The sequence below is a fragment of the Leucopleurus acutus genome, assembly GCF_964270905.1.
Source record: "Leucopleurus acutus genome assembly, chromosome: 1".
NCBI classification, from domain to species: domain Eukaryota; kingdom Metazoa; phylum Chordata; class Mammalia; order Artiodactyla; family Delphinidae; genus Leucopleurus; species Leucopleurus acutus.
The window spans coordinates 167,697,092-167,715,723 of NC_139142.1; the positions used below are offsets into that span (position 1 = coordinate 167,697,092).

Below are 18,632 nucleotides of genomic sequence, written 5' to 3' on the forward strand. Positions count from 1 at the left end.
GGCACCTCTTAGAGTCAGTCACAGCCTCCCCTAGAAGGTCGGTGGCGATCATTCACAAGGGTCAAACACAGTCACTCTTAGGAGCTCTCCCCCCGCCCCCGCCAACCCCCTTAGGCAGAACCCACGAGCAAGGAAAGGTGAGCCAGCATCTAGGGAGAAGACATTTTATTGAGATTTTGCCACATAAATAGCCACACAAAGCTGGGAGGACCAAATGGAGCCCTGCCATCTCCCTCTGCACAGGTCACTAAGGAACCCATGGGGAGGAGAATTGGGAGGGAGCCTGGTCATGACCAGAGAGAGAGAGGACCCCCGGATGCTATCTGGAATGAGGAGTCTGATATGAGAGAGAGGAAGAGAGAGAGAGAGAGAGAGGCTAACAGCGTAGATGTCACGAGGGAGGGACAAGGGACGGTCAAAGAGGTCACAGCACTTAGGATCACTGGGTCAGAGCCTGTACCACGTCCTTCACCAGCATGGTGCCGATCACCATCTTCTCACTGTTGACTGTCAGCTGGGCAGCTCCAGTGGGCTGGGCATCCAGGGTCAACAGGACCAGGCTCCCGCTGGTCAGCGTCCTCCCTGCAAACCTGAGGTGGGGGTAGAGGAATGAGTTCAACCCTGAGGCACGGGGCCCCTCCTTCAAATCAGGACCGAGAGCCCATCTCGTCCGCCTGCTGGTGGTCAGTACCTATACTCATCAGATGTCCCACAAGGGACACGACCCAGGTTGGCAGTGGCAGTCACTTTCTGCACCACAACGTGGTCACTCCGACAGGTGTCTGGCAGCGTGAGCTTCTCTGTGATCTCATTCATGCCCGACAGCTTTCCTGGGGACAGAGGTTATGATGAGGGCAAAGGCCACGGGGGGTACCGCTGGGTCTGCCCACTGAGCACCCTCACCAGGTTCTACTCAGGCGGGGCAGGTCTGAATCTCCCTCACCAGTCTTGAGGAGGGGCTACTTCCCTCTCGGACCTGGCCCTCCCTCAGAGAGCCTTGGTCAACCTCCCACCCCACCCAGGGCTCTATCCATACTGCAGAGCAGAAACTGACTGGGTGCTTCCCCACTGTCAGACATCTGGGCCACCAGCCCCTTGGGAGTGGCCAGTGGACTTGGTGGCCAGTCAGTACTTAGAGGTTTCCTCCACCTTTTCGTCTTTCCTGGTTGGCCCTCCAACCCAAGTGCAGCTCTCTCCCAGCTCCTGGAGGCCGAGTCCTCACAAAGAGATCACTGGTGGTCCTCACCCGACAGGCCAGAGTCCGGTTGTCACATGCAGCCCTCACAGGTGGACCCCTAATTTCACATGTGGCAACAGCTCCAAACCTGTCCAGGACTCGTCGCGTCCCCAGGCACTCACGGCATCCCAAGAAACCCTCACTCTACGGGTCTGACCTCTCCTCTCCCCTCACACGCTCTACCCAGCCATGCGAGCTCCTCCGTCTGCCCTCCTGCCCACCTTCTCCTCAGCCTCTCTCTCCTCCTTCTGCTACTTCCGCCATTCTTCTCCTCCTTTTGAGAACGGACATCCCTCTCCTGTCGCTGTCATGCCCTCCGCTCCTAACTAGTGACATTTTCTTGTCCCTGTACCTTTAGTCTCTCCATATCAAGCCTCCTCGATCCTAAGAAGTCCTCTCTAGAAAGAGGATACGTCATCATGCTAGTGCTGTGTCTCCCTCCCCAATGACCGCCAAGGTCCTCCAAAGAGGACTCCATGTCCCCAAGCCCTGGTCTCCTTCAACCCACTGCAATTGGCCTCTGCCCCCCTTTCGCAATGACCCGCTCTCTCTGATGTTGGCAGCAGCTTCCTATCTGCTGGATCTGAAGGTCTTTGGTCATCTTGGCCTGCAGACCATCCAAGGCACTCTTCAACCTCCTCAACTCTCGTGGATCTCCTCCCACCTCTCACTGTTCCTTCTCTTTTCCCTCCCCTCCTTTTTCTCCCGAAGAAGGCAGGTTTTCCTCAGGGAAGGTCTCTGACCTTCTTATCTTCCCACCCGTCTCTCTCCCAGGGTGATCTCACTCATATTCCCAGCTTCAGTTATCACTGCTATGCTCCTGACTCCAGCCTAGAAGTGTTTCCTGGGCACAGACCCACATTTTCAGTTGCATATTAAACACCTCTTCCTGAATTTCCCAAATGTATTTCAAAAGCAGCCTCTCCAAAACTGTCCAAGATCGTCCCCCCCTTTCCCTTGCCCAATCCATTCTTCTTTCTTCCAGGTCAGGGGTTTGGCAAATTACAGCCTGAAGGCCAAATACAACCTACCACCTGCATGGCCCACAATGGTTTGTTCGTTTGTTTGTTTTTAATATTTTTTGAGTGCTGGGGGAAAAATCAAAGATAGATATTTCATGACACATGAAGATTGTATGAAATTCAAATTTGTGTCCATAAATAGAATTTTATTGGAATGCAGCCACACTCATTCATTTATGTATTATCCGTGGCTGTTCTTGGGTTACAACGGCAAATTGCAGCAGAGATCACATGACCCAGAAAGCCTGAAACATTTGCTTTATGACCCAACATTAGAGAAAAAGTTGGCTAACCCCTGGTTTAGGTGAACGGCACTGCCATTCTCCCTAGTATCTAAGCCAGACATTCTAGAGCCAGCTTATATGTCTCCCTCTCCACTTTCTTAGGGCAAATGCCCATGGCTTCCCTCTCCCCCACCTCAGCCTTTCATTCTTTTTGCTGTGGTTCTAATCCTGGTCACCATCTCTCATCAGAACTATTGTAATAGCCTTATAACTAGGCACAGAATTTAGTCCAAGGTCACATACCAAGCAAGTGGCACGTTCAGAACTTAAAGCCGGGACTCATGAAGCCCCATGTTGCCTCCCACTTACGCTGTTCTGCCTCTTTTTCCTGCTGCAGATTCTCTCAATTCCAGTCCTAGCTGTAAGTGTTGCCAGATTCCTCCTTCTGAAGCAGGAGTCTGAACCTGGCCCCGTCTTTGCTCAGAAACTTCAATGACTCCTCTACTGCTAGGAAAACGAAGTCTACAGTCCTTACCTCTCTAACGACGGAGTTGGACCCAATAACCTCTGTGACCCCTTCCAGCTCTGAAATTTTGGGACCGAAATCCTTTAGCGTAGCGTTCAAGGCTTCCAGAAACTAGACCAAACGTATTTTCAGCTTTGTTTTCACTACTCACCATTGCTAAGGGCTCCTATGCCCTAAAGCAAACTGCTCCCCTCCTTTCTTCCTGTAAATTTTCACTAACACCTACTCATAATGTTTCCCCCAGCTGGAATTCTGGCCTAGAATTTTCTGCCTGGCTGAGTTGAGACCGTCTCCAAAGCCTCACTGAAGTGTCCCAGGCTCCGTGAAGCCTTTGCTGGAGCCACGAGCTGTGAGGCCTCCCTCCATCTGCAGGAGCTGAGGCTCCCTCAGCACGACTGTATGGTGGAGCTGAATGAGCCCCAGTCGATGGTCCTGAGAACCCTCCCCGCCCACCTCCAGGGAACACTCACCCTGTTCCTTCTTGAACTCATTTTCGCTCATGAACACAGGGGCCATAAGCTCCCCAACAGGTGGCTGAATGGAGACGTAGAACTGTCGGGTTTGGGTGCTGGGAAGGGTAGGAGGAGACAGAGGGAGAGGGAGTGAGGCCAGCATCTCTCCCCTCACCTTGCACTGTGTCTGAAGGGAGGGCTTGGAGGCAGCAGGAGAGGGAGGTAAGAGACCTGAGGTCTTGGGATGCCTTCCAGACACACCAGATCATGATGTGGCCCCACCTAACACCACCTCCAGCTCCAGTTTATTTTGACCCCACCTCTCCCTAGCCATCCTCCTACCGCTCCATGAGTTGGAAACATACCACAGCTGGAAGTTGGCCGCCTGGGTCGAGTCACAGAAATTAATGCCCATGACAGCAGTGGCAGATTCTCCGGGTGCCAGGGACTCTGCAGCAGTGTGAGGCAGGGAAAGGGGGAGAGAAAGACAGCATCACCTGATAGGTCTGGAACCCTGACCCCTTCTCCCCTCCACTTGCAGAGCTGACCACTCCTCTATGGAATCCTGGCCCTCTGAGCCCCTGGAGAGACTGTTCCTGAGTTTCTCCTGAAATGTCAACACCCTTCCCTCACTCACCCTCACCCCCTTTCAGTCAGTGCTGAAACAACCAAGGCTCAAGCACCTCTTGCCCTGAGACGGACTCGCTCATTTCCTAGTCTGTCTTGTCCGTGGATTGTGCTAGATGCTATCTCCACACCCCTACAGCCTAGACCCTGGCCTGGCACAGAGGGGGGCCTCAGAAGCCACAGAAAGACCAGCTCCACCCAGGAGCCTCCTTCTCCACCACGTCCAAGGCCCTTCCGCACCGATTTCAGGAAATTCCTGGATGCTGATGCCAGCAGGCAGTTTGGGGGTGCCCACGTGTAGGCCCTTGATGGGGGTATCAGAGCTGTTGGAGAAGTGGATGTGCACAGACACCATGTGGGGGTCCCCAGAGAAAGGCTGGCGGCTGAAGGTGTAGTCCACAACCAGCCCCTCGCCAGCTACGCGGTGCAGCAGCTCCTGTCTCCCGACACCCAACACTGGACTCAGCAGCTGGAGGGGAGGAGGAAGAGGGGAAGTACGGAAAGGAACAACAAGGCGAGAGCCCATCCCAGCCTTGTCCCTACTTGTGGTCACAGCAACGGAGGCTCAAAGCCATCCCTCCATCACACCCCCTTCACACAAATCCATACCGTAGGATGCGGCACAGAGATGTGTCCCTGCCCCAGCCCTGTCCCTCCCCATCCCACTCACCGAGGGCACCAGGGGGGAGTCTGTGAGCGTCAGGCCCTCCAGGTCAGCAGCCAGGCTGGTGGACACAACCGTGGGGGGAGACACAGGCTGGACACTGGGAGGGGTGACTGTGGGAGTATATGAGAAACATTATGACGAGGGGGAGGCAAAGTGGAATTGGCTTGGATCGAGCAGGAGCCCAAGGCCTAGGGAGTAGACGGCTCAGCACCACGGACAGTGAGGCACGTGGCAGCCTGGTGGCTCCATGGAGACATCCATCCTTGAACCCAACCCCACACCTGGAGAGGTTGTCCTGCTGCCCTCTCAGGCCCAAAGATGGATTCTGTCTGCTCCTCCCACCCCAAACCCCCGAGGAACCTAGCCCGGAGCGCCCATGGCCCTTCCTAAGTCATACTCCCCAGGCCGCCTTCCCCCTGTGGCTTCTACCACCCAAACTCACAGTCCTCTAGATCAAGCAGGGAGATCTCCTTGGCTGCAGGGGCACTTTTGCTGCTGGGAGGCTGGAAGAGAAAAGCGGGATGTGAGTGTGGAAGGGGAGCACCCTGGCCCGGGCTGGGTTATGGGGAGATGCCTGGGCCTGGCCCAGAGGCTGGGGAGGGCCCCGGTCCATACACGCATCCTGTTCCTGCCCCAAGGCGCTCACTGTTTTCTTCCTCCAGGAGGCAGGTTCCGCCTGCTCCTCCTCTGTCTCTGATGTCATCTCAGACTCTGAGGAGCTGCTGCCGGAGTCACTGCCCTCCTCTGAGGACGAGCCGCCTTCTTGTCCCTCTGGCTCCTTCTTCCTCTTCTTCATCTTCCTCTTCTTACCTTCCTCCTCACTATGTTCACTGGAGGAAAGGGGCAAACAGGGCTTGGGCCCAGCCTAGATGACCCCTTCTTGCGTCACAGAAGAGCAGGGAAAGCCTTGGACATTGGGGGTGAGGGTGGGGAGCCTGGGCCAGTGGACTCCACACCTGAGCTCCTATGCCTGGGTCGCAGTGAGAGCTTTAGACCAGCCTGTGCCAGCTCGGGCCCCTTCCCTGACTGCTTCTTCATGCTGCGCCCCACGCAGAGACCTCCTGCGGCCATCACGTGAGCAGAACAGCTCCTGAGGAGGCTCAGGGACTCTTAGGAGACTGGCTAAGGCTGGGGGTTAGCCCTTCGTTTCCAAGGGAGAGCCCTGGAGCTGCCCAGTCATCTTACCTCTCACTGCTCCTCCCTTTCTCCTCGTCCTCATCCTGGTCTTTGTTGTCGGACTCACTGCTGGACTCCCCAGAGCCACTCTCGCTGCTGCTCTTACTGTCCGATTCACTCTCGGACTCAGGGTCTGTGGAAGGACTGTCTCAGGCTTCCCTCCCTCGTGTGCAGGCCTCCTGGGGAGCCCTGGACACCCAGCTTCAGACTCTGCACTGAAGCAGCAAACTCACCTCTTCTCCCTCCAACCCCCCGACCTGCTCCCGGCCCCAGACACCAACCAGACCGACTGGAACACAGATGGACCCGTGTGGATAGAGACCTACACAAGCACACACACATCTGGGACGTGCAATCCTCAAGTGCGTAAGCACACATATAGGTGCACACAAGGAGGCGCACACCCCCCCCCCGGACACGTGACCATCTAATACAGGAGCACACACGTGTGCCAGATAGTCAGCCACAAGACACACACGCAGGCAGGAGCACAGGGCCCCAGCTCTGCCCATCTCCTCACCGCTGTCTGCAGACTCTGTGGGCCCTGACTCTCCCTCAGAGTCTGAGTAGAAGGGTTTCTCCTTCTCCTTCCTCTTCTCCCTGTTTGAGCACTTGGTCCATTCAGGTACCTGGAGATTGTGGGGTGGAGGGCGAGGAGCCATTAAATCATGGATGGGGAGGGGGAAGGAAAGCACAAGCCCCTCTTATCTTTCACCCTGGCTCTTCTCAGGGCCCCACCTGGTCCTGTCCCCAAGAGGGAATAATGGGGGGAGGGAAGGGACCCTGTCCACGCAGGGGAGGCACTCACAGAGCGGCACGGCCAGCAGGAAGGAACAGAGTGTAGGGACGGCACAGGGGTGCAGCATACAAGGGGGAGGGAGGGGGCAGCACAGGCTGGGAGAGAGCACAGCACACAGAGCAGAGGGCACACAGCACACAGGGCGGGGGGACCTTGGTGTATTCGCCCAACAGGCCCACATGGGTCTCAATAAGGGAGAGATCTTCTTCCTGCGTGTGGGGAGGGTGTCAGGAGGGCCAGGCTGGCACTCCCAGGGCTCCCTGCTGTCTGTCCTTCCCCACACACAGCTCCACCCTCCACCCCTGCTGACCTCCACATTGCGCACAGATGGGTCTGGGGCTTCCTCTGGCCAATCTGGGAGCTCCTGGTAGCCCGTGGCCTTGGCATTGAGCAGGTGGGACAGTGAGCCCAGCTGGAAGTGGTCCCGGTCTGGGGACAGGGTGAGAGGTCAAGTCAGTAGTGGCAGTGAGGAAATGCCCTGGGAGTTGTTTCCCAGGTGGGGCCGGGTGGCGATTCTGGTGGGAACTCCCTAGCTAGACAGAAGAGAGGGGTGGACACGTCCCCTAATGGCTCTTCTGCCCTGACTGAATCTCCAGGCCCACATGCTGGAAAAGATTGTATGGCTGACTAGAGCAGGGGCTGAGGGGTGGGGGGAGCTGGGACCACAGAGGAGGGCAGGAGGGGCTTCTGGGCCCAGAGCTACTGCTGCCTGTCTGCCCTGGTGCCTGTTGGGGAAGCAGAGATGCGGGTGTGGCTTCTCTCACAGGGCAACGGGCGTGGTGCTGCTGCACAGCCACGCTCAGGAAAGAGGCCTGCTTGGGGCGAGGGTAGCAACTATGAGTAAGAGGCTGGCCAGGCTGGGTCAAAGGGCAGGGAGGTGCGTCTGGTCAGGCTGAGGACTCCGTGGGGAGGGGTGAGTCCAAATGGGAGCAGGAGGGAGTCAGAGCCAGAGGAGGGCAACCCAGAGCCTTGTAAGTGGGGATGGTGTTAGGGAGGAGAAAGGGACCGTTCCCCTTCTTCCTGGGAGGTTTGCACATCTGCCCCATCCCTCAGAATCTCCTTGCTCCTGTGGTCCGGGGAAAGACAAAGCAGAACAGAAAGATACGCAGAAGAACCGAGCTTTGTGAAGGAAGTTCCCCTCCTGAGTAGGTTCCTGGGTCCAGAGAGTCAGCTGGGGGACCCTCCCCTTCCCACATCTCTCAGAGCCCTTGTCACGGGAGACCAGACCGAGAGAAGAGGCAAGGCAGAGGGCCTGGGGCTGAGGATTTGGGCTGACCTCCAGTGACAGCCCAGTGAGTGCTGGCAGCCGCCTTCCCAGGAGACTTACAAACATACACCTCTCCTTTGTTTTTGCTTTTTTAAGATTTTTTTTGACATGGACCATTTTTTTTTTTTTTTGACATGGACCATTTTTAAAGTCTTTATTGAATTTGTTACAACATTGCTTCTGTTTTATGTTTTGGTTTTTTGGCCACGAGGCATGTGGGACCTTAGCTCTCCAACCAGGGATCGAACCTGCACTCCCTGCATTGGAAGGCAAAGTCTTAACCACTGGACCGCCAGGGAAGTCCCTACAGCTCTCCTTTGTATGGAGTTCTACTTCCTGCCTTCCTGGGCCGTTGGTAGGTAAAATCTTGATACATATAGTGCCTGCTCAGGGAGTAGGATGGAAAGGAGAGCCCGAGAGGAGAGAAACCAGACGCCCATCCTGCCTGGGAGGGCAGAGACTCAGGTGAGTTGACGGTGGTGGTGGTTGTGAGCGGGTGAAAGAGCAAGCCCTGGATGCTGCAGGATGAGCGAAGGGGTAGGCCAGGAGCACAGGACTGGCGTTTCTCCAGAAGTCCTGCCCACCAAAGGCTGGGACCTGGCTGAGACTGAGACCTCAGGCGGAAGGGCTGGGACCGGGTTGCTGGCCAATTCTCCCCTTCCCCCAGGAAGGTTACTCTGGATTTCAGCTCCCACCTTTGAAGGATGACTCCAAGACTGGAGCTGGTTTGGGTGCCAGGAAGAGCTTCTTGGCATGACGGCTGAGGGCCCCACCCTGCTCCGAAGGGACGATGAGCTGCCGGGTGAAGCGTGCTCGGTCTCGGATATCGTAATTCTGGTCATACTTGGCCAGACTCAGCACATACTGGGTCAGCAGCTTGGTCTGGGGGACAAGAAGTGGGTCAGTAGCCATCACAGAGGGTGGGGACACAGGAGGTCTCTGAACCAGATTCTTTTTTTTTTTTTGTGCCATGCCTGTGGCTTATGGGACCTTTGTTCCCCGACCAGGGATCGAATCTGTGTCCCCTGCAGTGGAAGTGCAGAGTCTTAACCACTGGACCGCCAGGGAAGTCCACGAACCAGATTCTTTTGGCCAACAGCTCCAAGCACTGCTGCCTCACCTGACTTTCCCTCCCAGCCTGCCATTGTGCCTGACCCTGCATTCTCTCCCTCCTCCCCGGCCCTGACTCCCAACGCCAACTCTGACAACTGACTTGGCCAGCAACAGAGCCTGCCCTTTTGGAAACCTCCCTCTTGGCCCTGGGTGCCATTCTTCCTCAGGCTTGTGGTCCCCACTGCCCTAGGCCCACTCCTACACCACCTAGTCCAGGCTGGGCCAATCTTTCCACCCTGAGGTGCCAGAGTGAGTGAAGGTCTGGAACATTCTGCTAGACCTCACATTTTCTAGGCTCCATCACCTGGGGGGAACTAGGTGACAAAAAGAGAAAGGGGGAACACATGGGAATCCCCCTGGCAGGGGCTGCCCTCACGCCCCATTGACCCACATAGTAGATTCTGAGCAGCCCAGGGGTCTCAGAGGCCACGATCCTCCCTGGAAGGTCCTAATGAGATCAGAGCAAACTGCAGCGATCCTATGGGTTTGCTGAAGTCATACGGGGTTCACAGCCTGCAGTCAAGGTAGCCATATCCCAGGACCACAAGTCTCAGTTTCTGCCCTGATCCTGACCTAGTCTAACCTGTCACAAAATGACAGTGGTAGCCACCATTTACGGAGTGCCTTCTAGTGTCAAACACCGTGCTAGGTGCTTCACTACCTCATGTCATCTCCATAACCCTTCTGAGAGGTGGGCGCTACTGCGCCCATTTACAGGGGAGAATCAGAGTCATTAAGTGACTTTCCCCAGGTTAAGGAGCCCGTCAGTGCTGCATCCAGGCCTGGACCCTCATCTCCTTGGCCTCAGCCTGGGCCGGAATCTGGCATGCAATGGATGGCTCAGCAGGTGGCAGGGATGGCTGGGATTGCTGTGGCCTTGTGGCAGGTCCAGAATGTCACCCTTGGTACTGGGATGGGGGAAGTATCATTGCTGTTTTGCCAGGACAGACACGGACACATCCAGACCACCTCTCCCCTAGTGTGCCAAGAATTCCCCTTCCTCCACCACTCCCAGAACAGGCTGAGAAGAAAGAAGAGAGAAAGATAGGGAGGGTAGGAAGGAGGAAAGCTCTCGTTATCGAGTCAAAGAACCATTCTAAGGGGCCTACGCCTGGAAGGGCTGGCCTTAGGGTAAAGGGTGCCTGGAGGTTCCATTTGCCTGAACAGCCTACTCTGGGTGGCCTGATGGGGGCTGGGACCCCTGTGTCCTGCCTAGGAGAGGCGTTCAGCTATATATATACCCACAGCTCTCTGTGCCAACCCTGACTCCAGCCCTTATTGCTCTGCGTTTTGTGCTGTTTCCTCTGCTTGGCTATGAGCACTTGCAGGCCAGTAAACATGTCTCGCTCATTGTCATCACCCCAGGACATAGCTCAGTGCCAGGCATAGTGGGTACTCGGGAAATGCGTGTTAAATAAATTCATGAATAAATGTGCATGTAGCTAACAGTGACAACTGGGGGAAATGCCACGTGAGCACACCCAGGCTAATGAAAACATGCCAACAGCACCACTCTGGCTCAGTCCTGAGCCTTTCAGACGCCCCCTCTACCAGGGCGCTACCCACCCAGGCTGCTTCATCTATTCAAACGTTCCTCCAACCTGCTCCTTCCTCCCACTTGAATAAAGGAGGCACACAAATATTTGTTTGAAGGCTTCCAGTGGTGTTCCCTCTAACTTCTCTGTCTCCAATCTGCTTCTCCCACAATACAGACACCCACAGATCCAGCCCCTCATTGCTTCTACACAACTGCTGTCCTTTCCAGCTCCTGACAAGAGTCCCGGCATGTGATGGCCCTGCCTCCCCAGCTTGCGTCCCTGGGGCCCACTCTAGCCACCGTGGATCAAAGGAGCCACAGAATGGGCTTCCCTGGTGGCGCAGTGGTTGAGAGTCCGCCTGCCGATGCAGGGGACACGGGTTCGTGCCCCGGTCCGGGAGGATCCCACATGCCATGGAGCGGCTGGGCCCGTGAGCCATGGCCCCTGCGGCTGCGCGTCCGGAGCCTGTGCTCCGCAACGGGAGAGGCCACAACAGTGAGAGGCCCGCGTACCGCAAAAAAAAAAAAAGAAAAGAAAAAGGAGCCACAGAAGACGCACAAGTGCCACATCCAAAGACTCCACGGGACGGCAAAGAGGCCACCTTCAGGCCAGCAGGGACGCCACAATCTACAGGGTACGGCCCAGGTGCTTTGCTCCAAGGGTTGGCAAGCTCTGTCTATAAAGGGTGCGAGTAACTATTTCAGGCTTTGCAGGCCATATGGACTCCATCGCAGCGACAACATCCACGGACAATAAACAAATGAATGAACGTGGCTGCGTCCCAATAAAATTTTATCTACAACAACAGGCAGCAGGCCAGACTTGGTCCATGGGCGGTAGTTTGCCAACCCCTGCCTCACTTAACTGAGTGTGGGAACTGTCAGGGTGCTTGGTGTCCCCAGTACCTTGAGAAGCTCTGAACATTACACTTTGTTTTTAGCAGAATCTCCTGGGACCATCTCAGAGGCTGCTGGACACTCAAGAGGTTTTTAATATCCTGATATTCCAGCTCAGGTGAGCCATGTCCTTGGCTATGGTGCCCTTCATAACCTTTCACCTTAGTAATGACAATGGCTGCCAATACCACCCAAGCCTGAGCAGTGACTTGCCCTCTCATCCCCGGCATAGACTGGCAAAGCATCACCAAGCTTTGGGCGGAAGCAGAGACCACATCTCCTGGGACACATATTCTCCCATCAGTGCCTATCACTGCTGGGCCCTCCCCCTGGCCCCAGTGTTCCAAAGGCAGCAGGTAGGGACACACCCACTGCCAGACTGGAAGTCACAGCCCCATAGAAGAGCCTCTTCAACAGTGGTCACCATCCCTACTAGGCCCTTGGGGCCCTGGAGGAGCTGTGGACACTGGGGGAACACTGGTCACCTGGGCAGACAAGACACCTGTCCTGAACTCCCTCTTCAGAAAGAGGCGCTGATATATGTATAACTGAATCACTTTGCTGTACAGAAGAACCTAACACAACATTGTAAATCAACTATACTGCAATAAAAATTAATAGAAATAAAATAAAATACGAAAAAGAAAAAAAAGTGACAGAAAAAAGAAAGAAGTGCTAAAGTTCATGCCTACCTGGTGAGGGCCCACAGAATACTGCCTGGGGTGTTTCTGGGGCCCAGAGTGTTTTAGGAGGCATCTCTCAATCTGTACCTGCTTAGAGTTGGTCAGGTAGAGCTTGGCTGCCAGGTTGATGACCTGCAGCTTGACGATGTCCTCCTCGGCTGTGAAGGACTTAGCCATTTTTCTCAGGACGTCGGGTGCAATCCTGGGGACGTGCTCACAGTACTCGCCAATGAGCCACAGGATGCTGGCTCGGGCCATGGGCACCTGTGGGTGTGGGAGAGGTGTCAGGTCTGGGGTAAACATGGGGATGTGGGTGGGCACCTGGTCTGCCAAGGAATCGGCACTCCTCCCATCTGTGCTGGCCTGTTGTATCGTGGGCTTCTCTGGAAACAGGAGTGTGAGGTGATGGGAGAGAGATTAAAGGTTGGGTATTTCCCGGGCAGCATCTCCCCTCTTCCCTAGGGTTTCATTAACATGGGCAGAGCCTTCAAGCCCCAAATTCAGTCACAGTTTAGTATAAAAGACTGATTTTCTGGATCCATGGTACCCTCAATGCTTTACTGCCTTGTTATTCTCCCTGAATCTTCAGGAATGCCTTTGCTTGAGTGTTTCAACTTGGCAGTGTGACACAAAAACACAGGACTAGTCAATTGGCCACCCTCGGCCAGAACTTTGGAGGAAACCTGAGTGGTGGTACAGGCTGAAGCTCAGCAAGGGATCCCCAGAGGGAAGGCGAACCAGGGTCACATGGTCTCATCTTTCCCCTCCTCCCACCTTAAGACCTTTCGAGCCAGTAGGGAAGGTTTGGAAGTTGATTTTTTATTAAGGCTAGTGTTTAATTATAGGGTCTTAAAATCATGAGGAGGACACACTGGGTTGAGAAAGGAAACGGGGTCACTCCCTGACCTGGATGTTGTCTGTGAGCTTTGCCAAGTGTTTGATGATCTCTCCGTGCTGTGCTGGCTGCATCTGCAGCAGCTTCTTAATGACGACCACTGACTCTGCGACCACAAGCTCTGTAGGACAGGAAATGAGCCCGGGACAGTCAGATGACCACACACAATGAACAGGCACACCTGCAATGCCCCCAGCCCCTTGGCTGTGTTCCTCAACCCCCTGTACTTCTCCAGTGGCCCTCAGAGATGTGGGAGCACTGGATACTAATTGAGGCAGACAGACAGATGAATACACATTGTTCCTGGACAGACAGGTGGATACCCACTGGCCATCAGAGTCAGACATGCAGGCAGCACCCACTAGTCATCAAAGTTGGACATGCAGACAAACACTGACCATCACGGTTGGACAGCAGCTGCACCAGGCCGTTGAGACAGGTGTCACGGACTCGGCCTATGTTAGTTGCACAGCGCCCAATGGCCTGGATCGTGGCTGCCACAAAGTCCTTGTCCATACTGCGAATGTAGGTCTGTGGACACCACAACAGAGTGACCCCCGGAAGGCAGTGATCCCTCAGACTTGACTCGGCAGTGACTCTGCAGGCTTGAGGGTGGCCTTCCAGAAAGCTGTTACCCCTCATTCAATGACTCATCATGTCAGAGACTAAACTCTGGGAAAAGGAATGACAGCCTCACCCGTCACCCAGTGATTCCCTAACCCAAAGCCAGTAGAAGGCGTTGGGAGGGGACGTAAAATAACAGTTTCTCCACTTTGGGCTTTTAAGAGAAGGTTTGCCCCACCAGGCCGATTCTCATAAGCACAAGGAGCTGCAGGACAACTCTCATGGGCCTGACTGTAAGCCGGCCCCTGGCCCGTACCTGGAATTCCCGTAGGACAGTAGGGATGTTGGTCTCATTGGCGAGGTTAGTCAACACTTCCAGCTGCAGGGAGTCAGAAAATGGGCAGGGTGGCCAGTGGGCTTTCTGTACTTTCATAAACCTTCACTCCAAACACACACTTCACCAACCAGAAAACATTCCTCAGGCGGGACAGCCCTGCATCATCCTTAGATTGATGAGAGAACTGACAGATCATGAAACTTATCCAAAATGCAGGAGGACCAGTTTGCTTCTTAAATGGACTCCCTGACAAAGTATGCTTGTAGTACGATCATGTCACCTCTCTACCTTCAAGGAAAAGTTAAAGCCTCCAGTTGCTTTTAGGATAAAGACCAACATCCTTTCCATGGTCTGTCAGTCCTTGATCTCCCACCATTCTCCCCCTTACCCTCTATGCCCCAGTCACACAGGCCTTTAATCACAACCCTCCTGTTGGCCTTTACATATGCTGTTTCCTCTGTGTGGAGCACCTCTTCCCATTCTTGTCCCTGCATTTACCTAGAGAACTCATGTTCATGTCTCAGTCCTCAGCTCAAGCCTCCCCTCCTGAAGGAAAACTTCCCTGACACCAGACTAGATCAGGTCCACCTATTTATGCACATACAGCTCTCTGCACTTTCCTTTTACATCCTATTTCACAAATGGATTTTTACCTGTGCTGTGTGATTAGCTGCCCAATGTCTCCTCCTCACCCCAGCGAGATTTTGTAAGCTCCACAAGGGCAGGGTACCTGATTGGTTTGTTCTCTGTTGTACCCCTAGATACCCCTAGATCTAGCCACGAGATGCACAATAGGTGCTCAGAAGGGTTAGGAGGATTAACTGTTGCTGAAGGAAGTTACTCAATAATGAGGCAGAGCAGGGATGGAACGTGGGTATGGGCTCCTGCCGCCTTTTCTGTGGTGGTATGTCTGCACGACAGCCTGAGGGCGTAGGTGTGTGAGGGTAATTACACTGTGGGTAGAAGACAGAGACTGCAGCAGAGAAAGTATGAATTCTTTTTTTTTTGCCTGCACCACACAGCATGTGGGATCTTAGTCCCCCGACCAGAGATTGAACCCTGGCCCCCTGCATTGGAAGCGCGGAGTCTTAACCACTGGACCGCCAAGGAAGTCCCAAGGGAAAGTATGAATTGGGAGTAGCAGACCTGACCTTCGGTAGTTACCTCATCTCCTTAAGTCTACATTTTTATAAAATAGAGATAATGTACACTTCCTGAGGTGATTATGAAAATCGAATTACTTCATGTGTGAAAAGTGGCAGGTGTATAACAGGCACTGGGCAAAGGGCAGCTCCGTTCACCCTGTCTCCCCACTATCATTAGCCTGGCTTCCTGAACAAACACTTCTGGCTGGAGCAACGGTGGGCTCAGCCCCTGAAACAGGCAGGCACCAAGGTGGCCACTGTGGATATTCAAGTGGGTCATGGCGGTGGGGGACAGAAAGTCCACAGGCGCGTCTGTCCATCACTCACCTTCAGGATCTTGATCTGGGTGGGGTCGGTGGACCTGATGTAGAAGCTCTTCAGGTACGGCTCAAACATACCCTGGCACGAGAGAGGCAGCCCCAGGGAGCTCCACCTCAGCCTGAGACCTGCTTCTCCTCCAGAGCGCCCCTCCTCCTCTCCTGACCCAGGACCCAGCATCTTTCCTGCCCCTCACTGTCCTCTAGTCCTGGATTCTTCCCTCCTTCTCAGATCTAACCCGGTCTTTCTTCATCAGGCTTTCCTCCCTCAGCGGCCCTCAGGATCCAGGCCCTGCTTCTCCACCTGCATTTGGGGTCTCTCCTTCCCACACTCTGCACAGCCAGGGCATTCCCCCCATCCTGCCTTTCCCCAGTACCCCTAGCCCCGCAGGAGACACTCCTCGGACCGCGAGGGCAGGCCTTGGTCACTTGCTCACCCGGCGCTTGATGGACATGGTGGCCACGTTCTGGAGCACCACGTACTGCACCTCGCTGTGGAGAGGAGGGGTCAGAGGTACCTGGGCCCCTCGGCTGGGGCAGCAGGTCGGGAGAAGGGAGGTGGGCAGAACAGGAGGGAGGAGAGGACCGGTGTGGGGAGGGCACCAGCGCGGGGAGGGCAGGACTGGGGTCTGGGCGGGGAATAGGTGGGCTGGGGCGGAGGGTGTCAGGCGCTCTGGGTCGGGGGGAAGCGGGGCGAGCCGGCCCCCGGGCGTGGGCGGGGCGGGCGCGCACCTGTGGCTGCGCAGCAGGCGCACGAGAGCCTTGGCGATGACGCCCACCTCCGCCTTGGGCGCCAGGTGGAAGTAGAGCTGCGCCACCGCCATGACCACGGCGGCGCTGCGGCTCTGCAGGAGCGGCTTTGTGTTGCGCAGCAGCAGCCGGTGGTCGGGATCCATGACGTAGGGCTTTCGGGCCGGCACCGCCGTGGAGGCCGCTGCCTCCGACCCCGGGCCCTTGGCCTCGTCCTCCTCGGAGCCGTAGAAGGCTTTCTCGGGGTTCTCCTCCAGCAGAGACTCCTGAAGGGGGAGACAGGCGGGACAGTGGGCACCTCCTCCCGGGGACCCGCCTACCCACTCTGCTAGGGCGAGGGCTGGGGTCCCGCCTGGGGGTCTGGGCCACTCACGTTCTGGGTGGGGCTCAGGAACTGCGTGCGGGCGTAGCGGGTGAGCATGCTGATGATGACCACCTGGCCCCACTCCTCCACGTCGATGAGCAGGTTACAGAGTTTCCGGTAGTTCTTGTGGATCAGGTCGATGCGCTCTGGGCACACCTCCTCGAAGGCCATCACCACGCTGCCCGCCACCAGCTGGGGAACCGACAGAGGCAAGAGCACATGAACAGGAAGGACAGAGGGGCCTCTTCCTGGCTCCTTTTCACCACCCGTCCCTGTGTGTCCACATACGCACCGTGGTCTTGTCCGCCAGAAGCTTCTCAATGACCTCTATCAGCTGGTCCTTCTGGTCAGAATCCAAACTGAGGGAGAAACTGTTGAGCGGGATTGCCCCTCCCCCGTCTCCAGCCTTCCCAATATCCGCCCAAGCTGTGCTCACCTCCCTCACCCCAACCCTATTCATAAAGAGGTATGAGCCACTGCCTTCAATGTCCTCCATCTCTGTCAGTTCCCCAAACTGCCTTAAACCATCTGAAGAGAAAAACGAAACAAAATAAAAAAAACAAGCCAAACCAAGAGCAGCCTGCAAGACGCGGGAGAGGCCAGGGGTGGGCGGGGGCTTGGGGTATACCTGTAGAGCTTGGGGATGGCGTGGGCAGCTGTCTTCCGCACATAGGGCGACATATCCGAGGCAGCTTCCTTGATGGCTAGCATCATGATGGGCACGATGATGGGCACACGGATGCTAGACAGGACGCGGAGGGCGCTGGCACGAATCAGCTGGTTGGGGTCCTAAGAGCAGAGGTGGAGGCAGAGCCATGAGAGGGCAGCAGGTGGCCTGAGGGCAGAGGCCACGCCTGTGGAACTCACTGTCCCTAGTCACCACCAGCTCTTGCTTCCCTGCCTCCTCTCTGGGGCCTGGATGATGTGCTGGGTACCTGGGGGGGAGCTGCCTGAAGGCACCGACTCTCGGCCCTGCTGCAGAAATCTGACACCTGAACGTATGTGGCATTGGCTGCTTCACTCTCAGGAAGCGTGGCAAACTTTCAGAACACCTAAAGTTCTTGTTCCTTAGGGGAGTGTGTGGAGGGGGAGGGTGTCTTTGTGTTTATGCTGGAGGGGACTGCCAGCAAATGCAACCTGGTCTCCCTTTCCGAGAGTTCATCCTTACAGTCCTCTCTCCCAGCAACCTCTCAAACCTGCCCTTCTTCCTCTTCCTCCACAGTGTTTAAAAGAGAATAGGTGTGGGGTTTCCCTGGTGGCGCTGTGGTTAAGAATCCGCCTGCCAATGCAGGGGACACGGGTTCGAGCCCTGGTCCGGGAAGATCCCACATGCCGCGGAGCAGCTGAGCCCGTGCACCACAACTACCGAGCCTACGCTCTAGAGCCCATGAGCCACAACTACTGAAGCCCGCGCACCTAGAGCCCGTGCTCCACAACAAGAGAAGCCACGGCAATAAGCCCACGCACCACAACAAAAGAGTAGCCCCTGCTTGTTGCAACTAGAGAGAGCCCGCACACAGCAACGAAGACCCAACGCAGCCAAAAATAAATAACAAAAATGGTATTACACCATTGTTGATTGCTTTAAAGAAAAAGAGAGAATAGGTGTGTAAGCCCCTTCTCTTTGCTCTTATTGCATCCTATAGACACCTGAGAAGAGCCTTAGACACAGTGTATTGTAATCAGGAGATTACAAGAGCAGCAGCAGCTGTAAATTACCGTTAATCTTGGAGGACGGTGGACAGTGGGAGAGGTGCTGGGACACTAAAGGGTAGATGCTACTCTGATTTTCTAAAATGGAGAAGAAGAGCCACAAAATTACAGGTGAAAATTATGGTAATCCCTGTTAAAATTCTGGAATTAATTTTTAAACAGATGGTTTCAAAGCACTTATTTTAAAAGCAGGAGTTTGTGAGTCAAATCATATCACATCCACTGCTAAAACCTATTTTCCTTTTTTATTTAACACTTTATTTGGAAATGATTATGGATTCACAGGAAGTTATCCCCCAAAATCCCTTTTTCGTTTTGCT

General features: G+C 55.2%; 1 protein-coding gene across 4 annotated transcripts in view; it reads right to left on the reverse strand.

Annotated features, from left to right (window-relative positions):
• Positions 1 to 439: 439 nt before the first annotated feature.
• The window catches only part of AP3B2 (adaptor related protein complex 3 subunit beta 2), a gene marked incomplete at both ends in the record, with an annotated part of 30,638 nt that continues 12,445 nt past the window's right edge, over positions 440 to 18,632 (reverse strand). For 3 of the 4 annotated variants that reach the window (XM_082852661.1, XM_082852660.1, XM_082852658.1), the window contains 22 exons: positions 440 to 590; positions 692 to 830; positions 3,480 to 3,577; positions 3,827 to 3,911; positions 4,329 to 4,557; positions 4,759 to 4,865; positions 5,198 to 5,258; positions 5,402 to 5,585; positions 5,941 to 6,064; positions 6,452 to 6,560; positions 7,041 to 7,159; positions 8,693 to 8,879; positions 12,315 to 12,491; positions 13,134 to 13,243; positions 13,521 to 13,653; positions 14,003 to 14,065; positions 15,496 to 15,567; positions 15,923 to 15,977; positions 16,218 to 16,501; positions 16,609 to 16,791; positions 16,892 to 16,958; positions 17,228 to 17,388. In XM_082852661.1, the coding sequence (XP_082708787.1) occupies positions 440 to 590; positions 692 to 830; positions 3,480 to 3,577; positions 3,827 to 3,911; positions 4,329 to 4,557; positions 4,759 to 4,865; positions 5,198 to 5,258; positions 5,402 to 5,585; positions 5,941 to 6,064; positions 6,452 to 6,560; positions 7,041 to 7,159; positions 8,693 to 8,879; positions 12,315 to 12,491; positions 13,134 to 13,243; positions 13,521 to 13,653; positions 14,003 to 14,065; positions 15,496 to 15,567; positions 15,923 to 15,977; positions 16,218 to 16,501; positions 16,609 to 16,791; positions 16,892 to 16,958; positions 17,228 to 17,388 (2,898 nt within the window). Of the gene's footprint in view, positions 591 to 691; positions 831 to 3,479; positions 3,578 to 3,826; positions 3,912 to 4,328; positions 4,558 to 4,758; positions 4,866 to 5,197; positions 5,259 to 5,401; positions 5,586 to 5,940; positions 6,065 to 6,451; positions 6,561 to 6,882; positions 6,940 to 7,040; positions 7,160 to 8,692; positions 8,880 to 12,314; positions 12,492 to 13,133; positions 13,244 to 13,520; positions 13,654 to 14,002; positions 14,066 to 15,495; positions 15,568 to 15,922; positions 15,978 to 16,217; positions 16,502 to 16,608; positions 16,792 to 16,891; positions 16,959 to 17,227; positions 17,389 to 18,632 lie in introns of all 4 variants that reach the window. The other variant, XM_082852659.1, reaches the window with a different exon arrangement.